Below are 19,401 nucleotides of genomic sequence, written 5' to 3'. Positions count from 1 at the left end.
AGGATAATGTCAAAACCTTGCAGATGTTATATAAAAAAAAAAATTTCATGTCTGTCTTGGCTGTTTGTATCGTGTGTGTTTTGAGATTCTGCTCATGTTTGTATCTCCTGTATGGGGCTTTATCTACATAAGGGCAAATAACATTAAACAGCAATGATGTCATGAATAAATGATGAGTAGATTCATTGTTTTATGACTTAAGCACAATTATTGCCTTTATTAAATCCATTTACAAAGTATAGGTTTATCCATAGGATAGGAAAAAACTGCAAAAAAAAAATGTTTCTCCCATAAAAACCTACCATTTATAGAAAAAGTACATTTATGGTAATTAAACTGTCGCAATAATATTCCTCTGTGGTTGATACTGTAGGTGCCTTGATTCTGTTATTATTGTTATTTTATGTGTATATATTAGTTGATGTATGTGTATACTATACTTAATTGTTTTTCCTTCTTAATCATTAATTTATCATTATAACAACAATAAACATGGTTAGTATTGTCTTGCATTATGCTATATTTTATCCATGTGCATGAATGTAGGTGTATGACTGAATTAATATGTATATATCTCTGTATGAGAGTGTTTAGCAAGGTGTGTGTGTGTGTATACATAGATATGTATGCAATTATTATTTATGGTATGTGTGTGATTATTTATTTGACATTATTTCATTATTGTCGTCACTGTGGATGGATTTATTTGGAAAAAACAACAAGAACAACTCTATTAAAAATAGACCAGAAATAACTCCATTGTCTGTTGTTGTCTTGTTGTCCATTGGCCTTGAATGTTACTTATTTCACAATCCATGTTTTATCTTACTTTAATGATGACTATTGGTTAAATGTTTTTTGTATTACTTTGTGTCTTTTTCTGTTTTTCACTGTACAGCACTTTGGTCAGCTTATGCTGTGTGTAAATGTGCTTTATAAATTAAATTTACTTACTTACTTACTTACTTCTATATGAAAATGACAGTAAATGTTTGTTTGTTTGTTTATTTATTTTAAATGTGTTGTGAACTCATTTACAATGTGCACAATAACAAAGAAATAAATGTGATTATCCGGAGAAACCTGTGGAGCTCGCGTCTCACGGACAGCGCTCTGATTGGTCTCCTTCAGGCAGCGGGGGCGTGGCTTAATGCTGTGGGCGTTTCACAAAACCACAGTCCAAGCACAGGCTTCCACTCACTACTACGGATTTGGGGAGATCACACTAGCTGTCTGCAGTTTACTCTCTGCGAACACACACGTTTGGTTTACCTTGATCCACTGCATGCGTAAAGAGTTTGTTTGGCTGCGCGGATAATCTCTCTTCTCTCTCTCTCTCTCTCTCTCTCTCTCCTTTAAACACTTTTTTGTTGATTCTGTTTTTTTTTGTTTTTGTTTTTTTTAACAACCTATCTGAGTTGTGATTGCTCTCCGCGCGCCTGCACTCCTCTCCACCATGGATTTGGTTTGGATTGTGGGCTTCGTTGTGCACTTCTGCGCCTGGTTCGCGTCAGCGGAGCGACACAGCGTCTACTGGAACAGCACGAATCCAAAGTGAGTATCTGCGTTCACATTTTGAATTCGAACCCTGTTGCTCTCACACATCTGCGGGCTCCTCTTTTTTTGTCTTTGCAAAAACCAAGATGGATCAACTTTGAAACTTGTTCTCCGCGCACATTCGATCCCTGTGATGCATATTCAGGTGCAAATGAATCGCGCAGTTCATGCATATTCAGGCGTCTTTTAGCAATGACTTTGTGACATAGGCAACTGGCTGCTGTTGTTGTGATAATGCAGGATAGTTAAAGTCTCTCTCTCTCTCTCTCTCCCCCTCCCTCCCTCAGTTCCTCCCTCAGTTCAGGACTAGAACCTGTTATTATGGTGCAGTTTACCTGTAATTCTTTGTCTAACCTGTTCAGATTTGATCTGTTTCGCAATCTGTGTACCTGTGCACTCAGGATGACTTACATGGGGTCATGTGACCTGTTTATCCCGGTGAGGAGAGAGAAACAGCTCATTCTCCTGGAGGAAAGAAAGCTTCATGCAGTGGCTTTGTCAAATTGCAGGGACTTTACTGTGGAGACCACTTTTTCATTTGAAGCCGCATTGATCTGTGGACACTTCACTCATGTAGTAATTATTTGTGAGCGCACACACTGCTTGTTTTGTACCTTGTAAGTGACTCTAAGACGTGAAATAGTCTTTGTTTGTTTTGAATGTGTTGCATCTTGCTTCGTTCTGCTGCTGCTGTCTTATTATTCATCAAATTCAACAGGGATTTGATTTAAAATGTTTCCCCTGGCAAGGGTTGATTTTACACACCTGAATCACACACACACACACCGCAGCATGTTGAAATATCTGTTGCAATATCCTCTCCATCTGACAGAGAGTCTTAACCTCAGTGTGGGAGTGGGAGGTTGCTGTATCCCCTAAATCAAGAGATACCTCTTGAGGTTTGCCTTGCTGTCAGGGAGACGTAGTGGCGTTCATATTTCAGGTAGTACGACGAGCAATAATGGTGCATGACAGAGACAGAGGAGGTAACTTGAGATCTGCCCAGTAGGTCACGCTGTGGGAGAGAGATGGATTGCTCAGCGAGGAGAAATCGGAGCTCAAATTGTTGGGGTAAGGGGGCCATACGGTATAAGTAGGGGTCAATTAGAATTATGGTTGATGATGGCTGGGGCGAGATGTCTTGGGGGAGGAAAGGGGTTAGATTTACACACCACAGATGAACGAGTATGTGCACTTACACATAAACACACCCTCCAACACAAAGATGGGCAAGCACAAACAGAAAAGTCTGGCAGACAACCACTCACTCCCCAAACCAGGACGCTCAATCACACAAACTGACACCATCCCAATCAATGAGTGCTGCGCTCACACACTCGCCCTCGTGCACAAACACACGTCTGGTGTTGGTTGGAAACAGCCAGTTATTCAAATGTTCCTTCTTGATTTGCTTTTACATTCAAACACCATTCCAGCCTCCTGTGCTTTCCTGTAGTTAGAGCGACAGCCTTTACTGTTCTCAGAAAAGCCATAATTACAGCAGCAAAGCCTTTCACTGAAAATCAGAATGAAGTCCCAGATGGAGAGGCGTTGTTTTGTGTCCCTTCTGTAGAAGGACAGTAATCATTCCTGTGTATATATATATATTTGTAATCCGGTCTTTTGCACTTGCTATTTTTTCCACATGACTGTGCTAAATCTCCCCCTTTGGCTCCTCTTAATCCCGTATTCTCAGAAAAAGCCCAGAGATTCCTGGTTGTATTTCTTTTTCTGTAATTTGGTGCTTGTTTTCATCTTTCTCAGCACTCTGTGTGCTCCCCTCTGACCTGTTCCTTGACACACCGCGTTGATGTCGATCTTTTTCCCTCAGGAGCTGTCTACAGATATTCCTCTTTTATGGCCTGGGTGTGTTCTTCCATCCCACTGGTCGCAAACAAAAGAAGAAGCTGTCGTTCATCAAATTGATCTCCGATTGATCACTTTGGTCCATGTGGTGCAGACTCAGTTCCTTTCTCTCCGTGTGTTGGTTCAGGGATTTAGCAGCACATACACACACACTCATGCACATCCATGCACAGTTGCCCCAGCTCACCACTAATTTCAGCATGAGAGTAAGGAACGCCTCGGGGCCTGCAGACTTCGAAGGTCGTATCTCCCTGTACTTTAATGACTGCTTTGTTTCAGCCTGACTGAAATCTATTCCTGACATGACAGTGTGTGTGTGTGTGTGTGTGTGTGTTTCAGCACTTTCTGACCTCTTCCTTTGTGTGTGAGTAGCATTAGCTAACACCTCGGTGCAGGTCGGTTCCCAGAAAGAGGCTGACACGGTGCCCAGTCAGCTGGGGTCCCGGCGTGCCAGTGTGTGTACGTGTCTCTCCTGAAGGGAGTGTCAGCGCCGAGGCTCGCTCACATGTACAACATCACCAGATTCTGGTGACTCACTCGCCCTGATACACATTAACCCGGCGTCTCTCTCTCACACACACACACACACACACACACATGTGCCTCACACTTGAGACTGATGTTAACATTGTCCCAGGAGCCCTATGGACTCTAATGTGAGGCAATAATCTGCTCTTTCACTCCTTCTCGCTCCCTTTTCCTTTTTTTTTTTCTTGCTGACTGAGCATGAGTCGACCACCACCACCACCACCACCTCTCCTCCTCCACCTCCTCCTCTGCTTTGTACCTGTCTCTCCCTCTCTCCAACTCCCTCCCCCTCTTCTTGGCCAGGTTCCCTTTTCGACTTGGTTCTGTGGTCTCTCGTTGTGTGAGTCTATTAACTGTTTCATGGCTCACTCTCTCTCTCACACACACACACACACACACACACACACATCTGTTTGAACCTGTAGTTTATTATAACACCATCATCCACAACACTTTCATGATCACCCTCTCTGTTATCATAACACTTTCAAGTCTGAAGACTTTTAATGAGTTCTTAGATTTTGATAGAACTGCAAAATTCCCTTCCAGGTTGTTTTAGCTCACCGTGTCTGGATCAGCAGTTTAATTTGAGTGAATATGCTTTTTTTCCAACGCTGTGTTCTAACAAGAGAGTTATTTAAGGTATGTTTCACCCACATGAAGGATTTTCTTGCCTGTGTGGCTGTTTTAGGACACTTCCTATACAAATTGGGGAAGGGTCTTCGCAGTGAGCTAGAGAAAGAGAATAGTAACTGGTGTGACTGATTGGGGGGGGTCAGAGTTCACTCTGTGATGAAGTGGCACAGCCTCTATCAATCTGTCAGTCATTCTGTCACAGCAGTGGTCCCTGAATACTGGCTGCCACTCAGACCCATTCCCTCTTCACACAGCCGTGGCTTTGCCTCTGGGAAACTCTCCTTCTTCACCCTCCTGTCTTTTCAGTCGCCTTCACTCCTGCACCAGCTTTTTATCTCAACTTTACAAGCTGTCCCTTTTCACTCTATTATTTCTTTACCTCCGACTCGGGCTCTCGGGGAAAAGGGGGAAGGAGAGAAACATGCTAAGAGGTGTGGATTTTTTTTTATCTTCCTTGGCACCCATGGCCGTCTGTCACAAGGCACTTTGCCCTCTCCTTCACGCTTTCCTTTCCGCTCAGCGTTCTCCTCTTAAGCTTCCTTCATATGAAAGGCCACTCTGGTTCTCAGCAAACCTTTTCCCCTCTTCATGGTCTTTTCACTTGTCCGCCCGTTGTCCAAGTGTGCTTCTGCACTCTTGAACGTGTTCTGCTGGAGCGATGGAGGAGGGTTCACCCAGTGAAACAACTCGGGGCATGAAAAGACTGCAATGAAATTCAGAGGGGAAAAAAAACACACACACACACACACAGACAGGAGTAACTTAAAGTGTTTCTTTTAATTTCAAGGATTTGTACTTATGTAAGTTTGAGGGGGGAAGAAAGATTAGATAGTCACATCAGTGAGTATGATTAGGTCGCTTCAATAGATAAAGGATTTCTTCCATTTCCAAGTAATCTGAACCGGCGCCACTTTCCTTGGAAAAAATATCCAGGTTTCCTACTTCACTTCCTAATCCAGCCTTTGCTCTAAACCCACCACAGACCCTTCCCCCCTTTTTGGTCGAACATTCTCTTCAGTAAATTCCTGAGTCTGTGTCCATGTTTCTTTCGCATCATCTGCCCCTCTTTCCTCCCAACACCCTTAATCTGGTTTTATAATCTGTCTGGTGAATTCAATCTGGAGAAAATGCTCGGAGAAATTTTCAAACGGGTGGTAATCCTTTCTTATAGGCTTAATGATGACTGAAGTAGGTTGACCTTTATGATCTTTCTTACGTCTGTGAGAAGTCTGCCTCATTGCTGACCAAAAAGTTTTTTGTTTTTGTTTTTTTTTTCCCTGGAAACATGGATTTCCATCCTGTTCAATATTCCTGCATATTGTTCCAGTGTCTCGGGGAAAAGCTTGTTTTATGGACTGCACTCGATAGTGAATCAGGGCAAAGGTTTTAGCTTCCTGAAGGCCTTGCTGTTGGTGTTAGCAAAGTCTGCACACTGTCTGCTGTGTGTTTCCCTGTGAAGTGCTGCTCTTCCGGGCCACGTCTTTTCCCGGGAAAACTGCGTATCCTGTCTGCACAATAAACAATACCGTTCTCACACACCGACACACGCGAGACCGTACAAGTCTTGGGGCTCATTGATTCAATTTCCCAGCCTCAGTTTAGAAACAAGTACATTTGAACTCGAGGGATACGCACATTGGAAGTGATTCATTTGTGAGTAGTTGTTTTTATGAAGAATGTGCTCGAGTGTAAGAATTATGTTTCCGAACTGTGGCTCTGTGTTGGATTCTCCTCTGATCAGTGTCGCCCGAGTCAACCCCACCACAGTTTGTCTGACCCATCCCCACGGCTTGTCCTTATCTACACCACAGACTTCCTCAGCTCCTTCCCTCTCGGCCTCTCCGTCTCTCCGCTGTCTTATTCCCACACAAAAATCAGGAGAAGAAGAATCAGCTCCATGAGTGCACAGATTTATAATCATGGTGATATTGTGAGGCGAGCCTTCACTTTCTTCTTCCTGTTGTGTGTGAGAGAGGGAGATAGACGGAGTTTGTGTTTGTCCTTCAGACTTGTTTATCAAGTTTTAGTGACGCTCAGTAAACCCGACAGTGCTCGTGTGTTCCGACGAGGAAGAATTAGCCCCGACAGAGTCAGATACTATCTCTGTAAATGAACCATTGTTGTATAATGGAGGCTCATTGTGTAACTCCGTGTTTTTCCTTTTTTCTGTCGTGTTTGTTGAAAGTCTGGATTGAGCGTGGAAGCGGTCCCCCACAGCAAATACTGCCACAGCTCGAGGTCAGTTTTATAGTGTTCTTTTACGGCCACATATCTGTAAGCAAGAACTGCCGCCGCCACTTCTAGAGATCAATTTAATGGCTATGGCCTTTTCTCGCACCGAGTGAATTTCCCGCGGGATTCATTAAGCGCGACGAGTTTCGACCATGTTTGCAGAAAGAACAGGACACCGAGCGCAACAGCAGAATCCGGAAGAAATTGATTTCCCTGCACAGATCTTTGCATTGGGAGAAATGTGATGTCATTGGTGACCTTTCTGCTCCAGCCCCTTTATAAGATACAAATGGCTCAGGGGACAGCGTGGGACAGTTGGAAAGAGCATATGTATTCATCTAACCTTCCTTAGTGCAGAGGAGTCAGCCAATTATTTCTCTGCTGGACTTAAAGCTTTGTCATTTTGCTGGGTGGCAAAGGGAGCCCAGTGAGTTCAGCCAGGAACGCTGGCAGAATGACCAATGATCCGCACACACAAAGGTTGAATGGCAGATGAGAGAAAGCTGATTGAGATGGATGACAAAAAGTCGCACGGTGCTAAGAATGGAAGCTGGAATATTATGTAAAAAAAAGGAGGCGCTGAAAGACCTGGACCATATTAGTTTCTATGACGACCCCAGCGTGCCCACGTCGCATTGTGCATGGATCCGCAAACAGTGGGTCGGAAAAGTTGCATATTTGGAATGCCACCAGGTCAGGTTGTGATTGGTTGAGCCAGTCTGGGATGGGGGGGAGGGACAGAGTTGACATGAGGATCTGGTTTGCTTATTGAGCGATGAAAGGTGGACAGGGAGTGGGAGGGGACGGTTGACGCTGATGGATGAACAGACAGACAGATGAAACAAAAAAAAAAAGGAGTTTGAGCAGTAACGTTTAACAGTCCCGCTTTACTCACGATGCCCCTCAGATGTGCTCTGGTTGCCACCTCCCTCACGGAGTCACGCATCTTTCACAGATGCACCGTGGAAGACACGGGCCTCTGATGCCAGATGCATTTAGTTCTTCTGTCAACACATTTCACTTTCACCTGTGCTACAGTGGACACTCTTTCACATAGACAGTCATCGTCAGTAGGTTTTCATGCAAGGTTAAGTAAAGATACAGTCGTAGCCACTCGTGCCATTTAATTGGTCATCTGTCCTTGTCTCGGTAAACAAACACTAAAAGGGGAATTGATTTATTAAGTGTGTCTGCCTCAGCTGCCCTTGGTGGCGATTTGCCTCCTTTCAGCTTGTTTGTATTAAGTGTTCAACAGTTGACTCGTTACATCACAGATGACAACAACTTTAGCTGGTGGCTAGTCAATAGCCTGGATTTTGCCATTGTTTCCTCTCTGGGGTATTTTTCTTCTAGGTCAAACACCAGAGGCATTATCTGAGTCTGTCCATCTGTAAAAGTATGTTGTTTTTTAACTTCAAAAAAAGTCGAAAGGAGTAATACCCCTTCTCTATGTGAGAACAATAGAAAAAAAAAAGTTCCACCCTCCCTCTCTCACCCCCCCTACTCTGCACCCAGGGCCTCGGCCCATGCTCTGGGCCTTGCTGTCCACTCTAAGCCCCCTGTATTAAGCAGGATCTAGTGCTGATGAATGGACCCAAGCTCAGCCTCTGGTCAAACCAATAATCCAGGCTTGGTTGTGCAGATTAGGTGGTCTCCACATTCCGGTTTACCTCATCTGTGATGCTGGCTGGTCACCTTTGTGGGTCACGTTAATTGCACGCGTAGAGGTGTTTCGTGCGGAGGGCGACAGTGTGGGCTTCTGAGGGCTCTTGGTCTTTGATACAGTGGTCATACATGTGCAGTCTGTCCTCATCAAAGTATCCGTCTGTAGAAGTTTAAATACACAAGGCCACTTCTTTGACAGAGAATTCTCCTGTGCTGCTGACTTGGCGATTGTCCGACCTTTGATCCACATCACGGCCTCTTCACATCTGAGGTCCAGCATTCCATAGGGCGATAGAGTGCAGAGATGAGAGGGTGATGGATGGATGAAAGGAGGGGCCAGAGGTGGAGAAGAAAGCAAAATGCTTGGCCAGAGAGATTAAAGAAGAGAGATTAGACTCTTGCTCCTGAAGAGGCTTCAATAAATCAGGAATTCCTTCCCAGGAGAGGAGAAAGAGTGTGTACAGTCTGTAGTCTCATTTCAACAAATGGTGCTCTCTCACACACACACACACACACACACACACACACACACACACACATGCATGTACCATTTGACCACTTGACATTCCCTCACTGCTATCATTGCTCTTCATGATTGCATTCATTATTTTCCTTATCACAACTGAAACACACTCCCAGATTCCTCAGTGCTCTACAGACACAACACACACAAACACACTGAAACATAAACAATCACACATTTATGTATTCGTGGCTAAGACGGACACACACACACACACACACACACTCACACTCCTCTCTGCATATCAGAAATCATCCTTGACTGTCGAAGACAACAACTCCTCAATGCTGAAACTTTGAGACTCCAAGCATGGCTGTCATTAAAAAGAGAGCATCCTGGGATAAACCATGGTAATAAATCAACACAGTCCATTGACACACACAGAGAAACAGTCTGTTAGAGGAAAATGACAAAGGACACACTCTGGGGGAGTTGGGGGGGGGGAGAAAAAAAAAGCGGATTTCGTCTGCTTAACTGAAGGTGGCATGATTTGACTTTGTTAGCTAAACCTTTTCACGCTGAGGCCCCAGTTCTCTTTGAACTGCATTAGTCCGATCAGTTAATTAGCCTGCTGATGTGGAGGCTTTCAATGCTGAGGCGTTAGCAGGGAACAAAAGGCAGCAGGATAATTAAAACTATTTGCCATTAATAATAAAAATTAAAAAAAAAAGTGCTACTCGGCCTCCTCGGGTGAGTATTCAACCACCGTCCTCTCGGCTAAGTGAGGTATTCCATCATTGTGTGAATAGAGACACTGTATGAAATGGCTGCATTGATGAAGCAACTGTAACACTTCAACAGAAACGCTGAGAGAAACTTCAAAAGCCATTCCCCCACTCGAGCCCTTTGACTCCCCCAACCCCACCTCTCCCCTCCCATGCCTATTCATGCCCTCTGTCTCCCCCTCAATCTCTCTGCTAAAAGGGGTTGGGAAGTGGGGAGCAGGAGGGCATAATTACCCCCCTCCAGGGCAACTTTAATACCTTTTTGTGTTTTAATTGTAACCCCCGCCCCCCCAACCCCCAACCCCCTTTTGATGAACACATTGGGACCATACCGCAGCCCGTTTGTAATCTGGCCGAGGGAGGGATTGGGTGTTTGTGTGTGTGTTTTCCGAGTTTGCAGGGGATGATAACTCTGTCAGGCGAAAGCAGACAACAGTGTTTGTTCAATAGTGTTGTTGATTTGACTAGAATTGAAAGTGGCAGGGGGAAAAACACTTTAGCGCCAATCTGGTAAACAGAGCGTGGCAGGCAAAATGCAGATAAGCACTAAGCTGTCTAGACCACACCAAAATTAGAATGATCACTCTCTACCCCCCAGATGTTGGCTGGAGCGCACTATTATCACCACCGTGAGATGTAGGTTTCATCAGTATACTTAAAAAAGGGGCTTGTTTTCCAATGGTACCGGGGTTGTTGCTGTAATTGTGTTGCCAAACTAATCTGGTCATCAGTATTGAGGGAATGCATTCAAGCGGAGAGGGGGTAAAGGGAGGGAGGGAGGGAGGGAGGGAGGGAGCCAGAGGGGAGAACTGGAGTCAGGGTCCGGGGTTTTTGGAGCCACAGCGTCTGTCCTTTTACTAGAGGGAACCAGGCAGACCCCTGGCAACAAACAACAACACCAGCTAACGAGCAACAGTGGCTCATGCACTTTGATCGTTACTCGCACATGTGGACCTTGTCACACGAGCTCAATCCCCCCTTTCCACCCCCCACACCCCCCCAATGCAGCCTGTTGCATTTATTTGGTTTTATGAGAAAACATGAGCCCTCTACACCATTTAACTGCACTACTGTCTTTGCCCCTGTTAACAAGCACAATAGGGAATCTTTTTATTGAATGAAGTGTATCTGCCTCCACAACACTAGATGGTGATATGCTCCCTTTCTGCTCTTCCAGTTGACCGATTACGTCACACAGCGGAAACATCTTTAATTAGCGGCGAGTTGTCAGCGTGTCAGGTGCCAATCTCTGTCGTTCTATCATCCATTTATTCTTATCAGTCCAAAAATGCACCATCTGGATTCTGTGGTGTTTTTCTTTATGTTGCCTTCTTCTTCCCGCGTGTCAAATCCCAGAGGTGGGAACTGTGACGCACGTGCACAACATTCTTTTACAGTTTCTACATTCTATATATTTTATAGTCAAACTAACTAATTCCCTTTTTCTTCACACCGTGTACAGCGGTGACAGGCCTTTTTTGTGCCTTTTTTTTGTGCCTTTGGATTTAACACAACACAGAGTTCACTTGTGCAGCTCTGCAGATCTGATTAAATAGCTGTCAGTAAGTGAACACAGGGACTGTGGCTGTCTCTATCTTGAGCTGCTGAGAGCCTGCTGAACCACGTTGTATTCATTGCAAAAGCAACAAACCCTTTATTAGACTCACATTCTTCTCATGTGTTGTGAAAATATTTAGGTCTGTCAAATTTCATCCACTTCAGGGAACCCCCAGTGATCCAAAACAGTAGAAGATAGTAAGCTGATAGGCATCACTTGGGCGCACAGTGCCAGGGGAGGAGGTGTATGTGTGTGTGTGGGGGAGAGGGGGGTGAAGGCGTCAGTGAGTGTAAATAGTAGGTAGCTGCTGCTTTAGGTTGTTGATAGATGGGAATTACTGGGAAGTGTGTGTGTGTGTGTTTGTGTGATTTGTTGGTGGCCTGCTACCGCTCAAGTCTTCTGATAGATGGCTTTGGCTGAGAAGGGAGCATTAGATGTGAGCCGCCCCTGGAGCAGTCACTCCGTCAGGAGGGAAGGGGACAAAGCTGGAATACCTGCAGTAATGATTCCCCCGAGATAAACTGTCTGAAAGGAGGGTTCAGGAATTATGGACAGTTGGGCCGAGGCCAATTTGACCTGCCCCAAGTGCGGGTGGTGTCGATGGCAGAATGTTTTCTGTCTGTGCTCTTTTACTTGGGTCAAGAGGCAACAGGGAGGGTGTCTGGTTTACTTAAAGACCATCGTAAAGAGGGTGGAGGAGGGAAGGGAGGGATGCAGGGAGGAATAGAGGAGAGGCAGACTGACTGTCTCTCTGTATTTGTAATGAAAGGGAGTTTGGTAGGAGACAGTTGTAGGTCGTCACCAGACCCGTGTTGTATTCGTCTCTGACCCTAATGAATGGGCTAAAGCGTGTGTGACCTTTGTTTTTAAACGTGTCTCTGTCTGGACGAAACTCAGCTGTGTTTCTACTCCGGCTGAGGTGAGTTTGTCGTCTGCATTCTGCCCTCTGTCTCTCTCTCACTGTCTCTCTCTCTCACCCACTCTGTGTGTGTGCAGCCCTGCAGATGTCGATACTCATCTCCCGTCTTGACGGGGCAAACTGACTGCTAATGTTTCTCTGTAAACATCATTCAGCTCCTGTGGGACATATGGATCAATGTGCGCACTCAGTGCTAACTCACCACAACACCGAGCAGCTACGCCGGTCTCTCGCTCATCTATATTTATGCACATGTTTTCTCCTGTTCACCCTTCCCCTCATTGTGTTTTCCCTCTTCATTGTTCTCTCTGACACACATGTATCCCTCTCTCTCTATATCTCACTCTCAGACCTCTAAGTCTTTCCTGTGATTTCCCTGTTGTACTCTGGCGTGTAGCCGATCAATATGTAATCACAGGTTTTTGAGGCTTATATTTATTACCGCTCCGATGCTATAACCGCACTCATCCGTCTCCTGCCGCTGGCGTAACTTGTTCTCTGCCTTCCCCACGCAGGTTCCTATGGGATGACTACGCTGTGGAAGTGAAGCTTAATGACTACCTGGACATCGTCTGCCCCCATTACCCCGAGGGCGAGGTGCCGTTGCTGGATGCCGAGCGATATGTGCTCTACATGGTGGAGCGCGAGGACTACGACGCCTGCAAACCCCAGTCGTATGACCAGATGCGCTGGGAATGCGGGCACCCGTTTGCCCCCCACGCCCCCGAGAAATTCTCCGAGAAGTTCCAGCGCTTCACTCCGTTTACTCTGGGAAAGGAGTTTCGCCAAGGAGAGAGCTACTATTATATCTGTAAGTGTCACTCTGTCCTTTCTCTCCGTCTGAATGTCTGTGTGCAAAAATGACATGGCAGTGCATGCAATAGTCACCAAGACATTTCACACAAAACCTCAACCTCATTGTGGCACTAGAGGGAAAAAAAAGGAACGTCAGTTTTGATTTGGAAAGGGCTTGTACCAAACTGTACGATATTTCACTCAATAACTTTGAATGTGTGTTTGACTGATCATTGCCACTACACATATTTGTCTTCAGAACTAATTGGACTTTTTGTATACTGTTGTACCAAGTATTTTTTTTTGGGTCGTATCTCTGAAGCTTTACTTTGACATAAAGGAGGGTGGTATATACAATACTGATCCTGCTAGAATGTGACAACAAAGAGAAAGCCGTGCTCTCACCCTGACCACGAGTGTAATTAGCTAAACGGCAGGACAAGACACACTCCGTCTGCTCACAGATGGCTTCCTAAAGCTTTCTGCCTGTGTCTGTTGCCAAGTGTTGGTGTGTATGTGTGTGCATGAAGGTGGATTAAGAGGCCAGGGGAGGATAAGTGCACAAGTAAGGATGTTAACACTTGTTTGTGTTTGTTCCTTCTTCCCTACAGCCAAACCTTTGCACCACCATGGAAAAGAGTGCCTCAGGCTCAGGGTGGACGTTGTAGCCGCCGACGGTAAGTAGAGCCACCCACCCGACTGTAAAGGCCGTCACCTCTAATAGTTTATAGTGTTAGGCTATTGCAAGCAACCCAAGCAGACTAACTGATGACCTTTTCTTTTCTCTCAGGCTCTCAAGAGGCCAGAGTGGCTAAAGGAGGCACAGGTGGGGCTGGAGTAGGAGCTGGGGGTGGGGTTCACAACCCGTCCAACAGATTGCCTGCAGGTATGTTGACCAAGCTCTGCCTCCTTTGATAATTACACCTGACCTCTGAACAAATTGGGATTATGTCAGTGTGTAAAATGTGTGGTAATAATGTGTGTCTTCTTTATCTCCCATCTTCAAGCAGACGACCCAGTGGTAATCCTGCCAGATGTCCAGAAGAGTGTACGGGCGAGCTCTGCAGTGGCCACTACATCCCTCTCAATCCTCTCATTGCTTGTCCCATTTTCGTTACTGCTGTTGCTGCACTGAGAACTCATAAACAACTGCTGCTGGCAGATGATTTTTTATTTCAGGGACTACAATGAAGACAGTCCGTGGGGGATGAAACCACTGACTCAAAAAGACCAGTGCTGGCCACACAGGGAGACTTTTGAAACGTGCAGAGCATGGACGGACTCACTTGCACAAATTGTGCTGAGCAACTCTTGGAGCATTTGAGACAAAGTGTGTCCGCTTTGTTAAATCTTTCAAAGGCTGACAGTATTTTTAATTTTCTTGAAAAGACCAAGCTCCTTGATTCCTGTGTTTTTTTTTTTTATCATCTGTCTGCCAAACACATAAACTTCTTTGGTTGATAACCTTGGAAGAAAATATGAAGAAGTGGAGGAAGAACAATCAAGAGCAAAGACACATTCACCCGGACACAACTTCCATACATAAAGACGTGTGGACATCGAAATGGGAACGTACGTTTTTGAGCCAAAGATCAGTCACCTCTCCAGCTTGTGTTACTGTGTGCTATCTGTTGTATTGTTGTCGTGACGGTATGGAGTTGCATTGAAGTCCCAGGTGATTACTTTTCTCTAAATGTAGCATTGACGACACACACACGGGGGCCGTTCTCATCGCAACCGTTCTTTTGTAAACTCGACTATGTGCTTATACACTGTAGCACTAAAACTGCACAGTACAGACACACACTCCACATCAGTGTTACACACACACACACACACACACACATATACATACGTGACATGAAACACACACTATTGTACTGTTCCTTGTACATTCTGTGAAGATAATTTATAACATTTGCAGCTGTTTTACTGTATATACCATGAGCTTATGAAAGGAAATGTTTACTGTTGGCAGCGAGGGAGGCTCTCTCTCTTTTAGTTCTCCTGGTAAAGTTAGTACTTGTGTGAAAGGGAAAAAAAAAGAAAAGAAAAAGAAAACGTGTGTTGAAGAGATTGTGTGCGAGCTACGGAGAGATTGATTGATCGTGTGATGAGACAAAATGTTTTTCTGCCAAAAGCAAACACTGAGATGTTGTGTGTGTATTACAGAGAGGCTGGACTTCTCAGTTTGTTGGATCTTGCCGCTGATCTTGCCGCTGACACAATGATGCCCACGTATTTTTATTACTGCCGGAACCGACCCAGTGTGTCGCGGTGCCTTCATTCAGATTTCAACGGAATGGAATGGCGCGCTTTCAGAATAAATGTCACATATTTGATTTTTTTTTTTCTCACGTTACTGTCACCAGTTCCACTCAGACAAGGCATCAAAAAAGTGAGTTGCTAAGCACATCTTCACCAGACAGACGGGCTCGTTCGACGAAGCGAAACAGTGTATGATTACCACTGAAGTCAGACTTTTTTTTTAAAAATCTGAATCCTTGTTACCGCTTTTTGTACATGTGTAAGTAAAAGAAGTGTAAAATATGTATATATATATAAATATATAGAAGATTATATAAAAGACATGTTTGATAAATATTCTAAATGTGAACATTTCATGTGAAATAATAATAAAAAAGGATATTTTTGGAAAACCAGATCAGCCTTTTTGTGATTACTTTTTGCCAGCATGGTTTTCAGTTAATAACATGCCTTAATTGTGTTGTGCTATTGAGTTAAACAAGTTTTCAAGGTGATTTCTTCTTCATTCTCTGGACTGTCCTGAGGTAATTTGTCTGGAGGCCTATTGATCTGCTGTGTCAGAGCGGTTGGATCAGATTCAAACGGCATCTCCAGCATCAACAAAATAAAGTTCAAGTGCAGCTTTCAACTAAACAACAGCGATTACAAAGTGTGTCCCTGCCATGAGCGATGACTCTGAGCATTCAGTCTATATCTCAGGCTCTTCTTAACTATGCTGTTATGATGCTGTTGAGATGTTGCCAAGGTCATTTGAAGTGTTTTCTGCATAATAGCGTAACCTTTAAAGCTCTTGCTATAATCCTCGCGTGGTTTTTAATGACCTCAGCACTCTCCTTTCCCACCGTCTAGGAAGTTTTCTTTTGACTTTGAAAGTTATTGCATCTGATCAGACTGACTTTATCTTAACACCTATTGGAAGGATCGGCCGTAAACGTGTACAGGCATTCATGGTATTACACAGGATGAATGTTAATTGCTTTGCTGATCCTCTGACTTTCCCTATGGTGCCACCATGGGGCCGGTAGTTTAGGTTGTTGAGTGAATAGTCTCAGAAACTATTACATGGATTTCCGGTGAGAGCCACACAGTGGAAGAAGGTTGCTGGTGGTTTGCCGGGTTCTCCAGTTTACTCCCACATGTCCAAAAACATGCAGAGGTTCATTGTACTACTCTAAATTGTGTAAGTGTGTGGTTGTTCACTCCTGTTCAGGACTTACCTTACCTCACATTTTGCCCTATGTCAGGTGGGTTTGGCACCAACAGCCCCACGATGGATGGCTCCAACACACCTGATTCCAACGGTCAGCTCGTCACCAAGCTCTGAATCAGGTGTGTTGGAGCAGGGCAACATCTAAAACATGCAGGGCAGTGTTTTAGGACGCACAACTCTTGTGCGACCATAGACTCTCTCGCTATAGTGACGCATGCACAAGGTAGGAAAACCCTCGGGCGCTTAAAGACGGCCCACAGCTGAACGGACTGACCCAGATAACCGGATATAAACATCTTACTCAGGTAACTACCGGGAGTCCTGGCCATGCTCAGCGTCAGTGTGGACACACAGGTGAGACACAATAAATGTTTGTGAACTAGTTTGAAACAACACTGTCTCAGCAAGAGGCAACACTCTGTGTGTGTGTCTCTCTCTCAGCTCTAAACAAATGTCATGTCTTTTTTTATACGCCTGCCCAAACAATGTTTCATCGCCAGCCGCCACTGGCCACCATCACTTCATAGTGTTATCTAATTCATTTTAATTCCTGCTAATTCAATGCCATTAAACCCAATAGAACATTTTGTGGTTTATTGTCAACCAGCAAATGATCTCTTGCCCTCTTAACACACAGCTCCCTCTGAGTGGGGAGTAAAATCTCTCCATTTGCAAAACTATTTATCCAACTTCCAGCACAATCTATTGTCTTAAACTGAAAGATCAATATTTTCTCCTTGGAACTAGGCTATAAGGTCATTTTACTACAAGGGATTTTAAGGAGAAACCATCCCCCTTTTGCTTTCAACAGAAAGATGTCTTCAGAAGAGGAGATCTGTGTATTATCACCATCAGAGTTGTCTTCTGGCATGAAGACCAAATACACAGGTGTGGTGGCTTTACTTTTTATCTCATCCTTCTGGACAGCGTTCACCCGACATACAAGACTCCTCCCTGCACTCTCACAGATAACCCCTCTCTCTTTCAACTGAGATAGTTTGCTCATCTGCAGGTTGCATGAGAAGCCACTGTTCTCATCTCTGCTCCTCGTTGTCTCTCCCTTCCCAGGGGAGCTTTTACGGCCGTGACAGTTAAAACAGCTGTAGCACCAAAAACTGGTGCCGCAGCCTCACAACTCCCCAGTGTTTTCAAAAGGGAGCGCCATAAATTAAGACCGGCGGACAGGCCCAGCCACCACCCGACCCCAAGAAGAGACTCCACTGAGCAGTAGCACATCAAGAGAAGACAATCCTTTTTATTTACTCAGTCGCTCAGCATGCCAGCGTGAGTGAATGTGAGTGGCAAGTGTGAAACCTTTAACACTGTAATAAATGTTAAGGGCAGTCAGGAGGCAACTGAAGCAAACACTGAACTTTTGCAGGCTCCGGAGAAGATAAAAGATGGTTGCCTGTCACTTTAAAGCCTCATTGGGTTTGGTTGTGTCGTGTACAACTTTGAATGTTTGAAATCCAATAATAATACCCACTGAAGTGTGGAGCACAATATTAAAGACATTTTTTTGATCAACTGGAAATGACTCCTTGGTATGACTCAAGAGGAACATTGATAAAAACTTAGATTGACTATTTTCCATCCAGCCTGAGTAATCTGGAAATACCATTAGAAGCAGAAGCACTGACTTTTTTCCTGAAAAACAAACGCTTACCAATACGTGAATCATAGTTGATGTCAATAGACGACAGGGGCTTTATAAAGACGTCTCCCCACAAGCTGAAAAACAGGGCATTGATTTTTCTTTTCTTTTTTTTTTTTTTAATCATCAGTGTCAAACAGAGCCGAGCGCTCAGCATGTAGCACAGAAAAAACGGGAGGAGTTCATGAGACGCAGCAAGAACGATGCATGATTCAGAGTAGATTTGGCATGAGCAGCTGGTCTGTCTGCCTCTCTGGAATAAGTCGGGCATCACTACTCGCGGGCCACCTGACGACCGGTCCCTGTCTGCCTGCTAACGTATGTTACTGCTCCGAAGAGCCAGGAGTGTGTGCCTTACAGGGCCTCTGGGAGGTTACCTAATGTTAGTGTAGCTATTTGTTGCATTTATAAGCCTCTGTGAGTGGGAACCCTGTGTCCTGTAAGTATCAAAGCAGATGTTTATGAGCTGTGAAAGAGCAACACACTGACCCATGAGTGACTCTTTGACCTTGTTCACATCACTGCACTGCATGTTTGGCCTTAAAAGTCACTCTAATGTTAACTGTGTTTGGGAGACCCTTTTATAAGGGCTTTGGGCTGATGGGAAGGAAACACTTCATCTATATGGCACAAGTGGACGCCCGTGGGCCAATCGTTGTACATTCTGGTCTCCTGCCATAGCTGGCGGTCAGGGTGTGGTCTTCTCTTCCTGAAAAAGTCCTGTCATACACTCTTGGCAGTTGCCAGGGTCATTTGTCTTGTTCCAGCTCATGCTTTGGTTTCCTGTCCGTGTCACTTAAGTCACTCAAAACCTCTTTCATTCCCTCGCACTTCCGTACTAACTTTAATCAAATCCTAAAACACTCTCGCACTCTGGGAATATCTCCTGTTTTGGAATTCTACTCGTGCCACTCTGTATCTGTATCAAATGTATCATATCGCCGTCTCTGTTTTGTTCTGGGTCTAGATTACCAATCTCCTACACTCTCTCGCTCTCCCTGCCCGCCTTTGGACGGGGTTGAGGTTTTGCTGTGAAACGTGTGGGTGGGAAAAAGTCGTTTCTGTGCAGAAAAATGATAACCTATGATTTTACAGTCTTGTTTCTCAGCCTGTCTAGATGGATTTGCTCCCAGAAGTGTCACTTAGTGTCTCTAGAAATGTTTTTTATAGTGTCTCAAGGCCTGAGTGGGGCCATGTTGGGGCCACAACCCCATGGCCTGCCCCTCGCACTGTCTCAATCCCCATTAGGTTCCCTCCTGTTTTTC

General features: G+C 44.8%; 1 protein-coding gene across 2 annotated transcripts; it reads left to right on the top strand.

Annotated features, from left to right (window-relative positions):
• Window positions 1–1,023: 1,023 nt before the first annotated feature.
• efna1a (ephrin-A1a) lies at window positions 1,024–15,667 on the top strand. Of its 2 annotated transcripts, none has more exons than XM_058619735.1 (5): window positions 1,024–1,554; window positions 12,725–13,020; window positions 13,616–13,681; window positions 13,795–13,890; window positions 14,015–15,667. In XM_058619735.1, the coding sequence occupies exons 1-5, from the start codon at window positions 1,457–1,459 to the stop codon at window positions 14,137–14,139; spliced, it is 681 nt and encodes a 226-aa protein (XP_058475718.1). In that variant the 5' UTR covers window positions 1,024–1,456; the 3' UTR covers window positions 14,140–15,667. The 2 variants fall into 2 exon arrangements, with proteins under 2 accessions (XP_058475718.1, XP_058475717.1); XM_058619734.1 differs by having other exon boundaries at window positions 1,030–1,554; window positions 14,012–15,667.
• Window positions 15,668–19,401: the final 3,734 nt, after the last annotated feature.

Source organism: Solea solea, chromosome 20 (genome assembly GCF_958295425.1).
Source record: "Solea solea chromosome 20, fSolSol10.1, whole genome shotgun sequence".
NCBI lineage: Eukaryota > Metazoa > Chordata > Actinopteri > Pleuronectiformes > Soleidae > Solea > Solea solea.
This window is presented reverse-complemented; position numbering and strand designations above follow the sequence as displayed.

What these genes read in the sequence shown, in the direction of transcription:
- efna1a (XM_058619734.1), top strand. Translation starts at nt 1,457, where the DNA reads ATGGATTTGGTTTGGATTGTGGGCTTCGTTGTGCACTTCTGCGCCTGG. An exon ending in AGAGAGCTACTATTATATCT is followed by an intron (nt 13,021 to 13,615) that starts GTAAGTGTCACT and finishes TCTTCCCTACAG; the next exon opens with CCAAACCTTTGCACCACCAT. An exon ending in GTCCAACAGATTGCCTGCAG is followed by an intron (nt 13,891 to 14,011) that starts GTATGTTGACCA and finishes CCCATCTTCAAG; the next exon opens with CAGACGACCCAGTGGTAATC.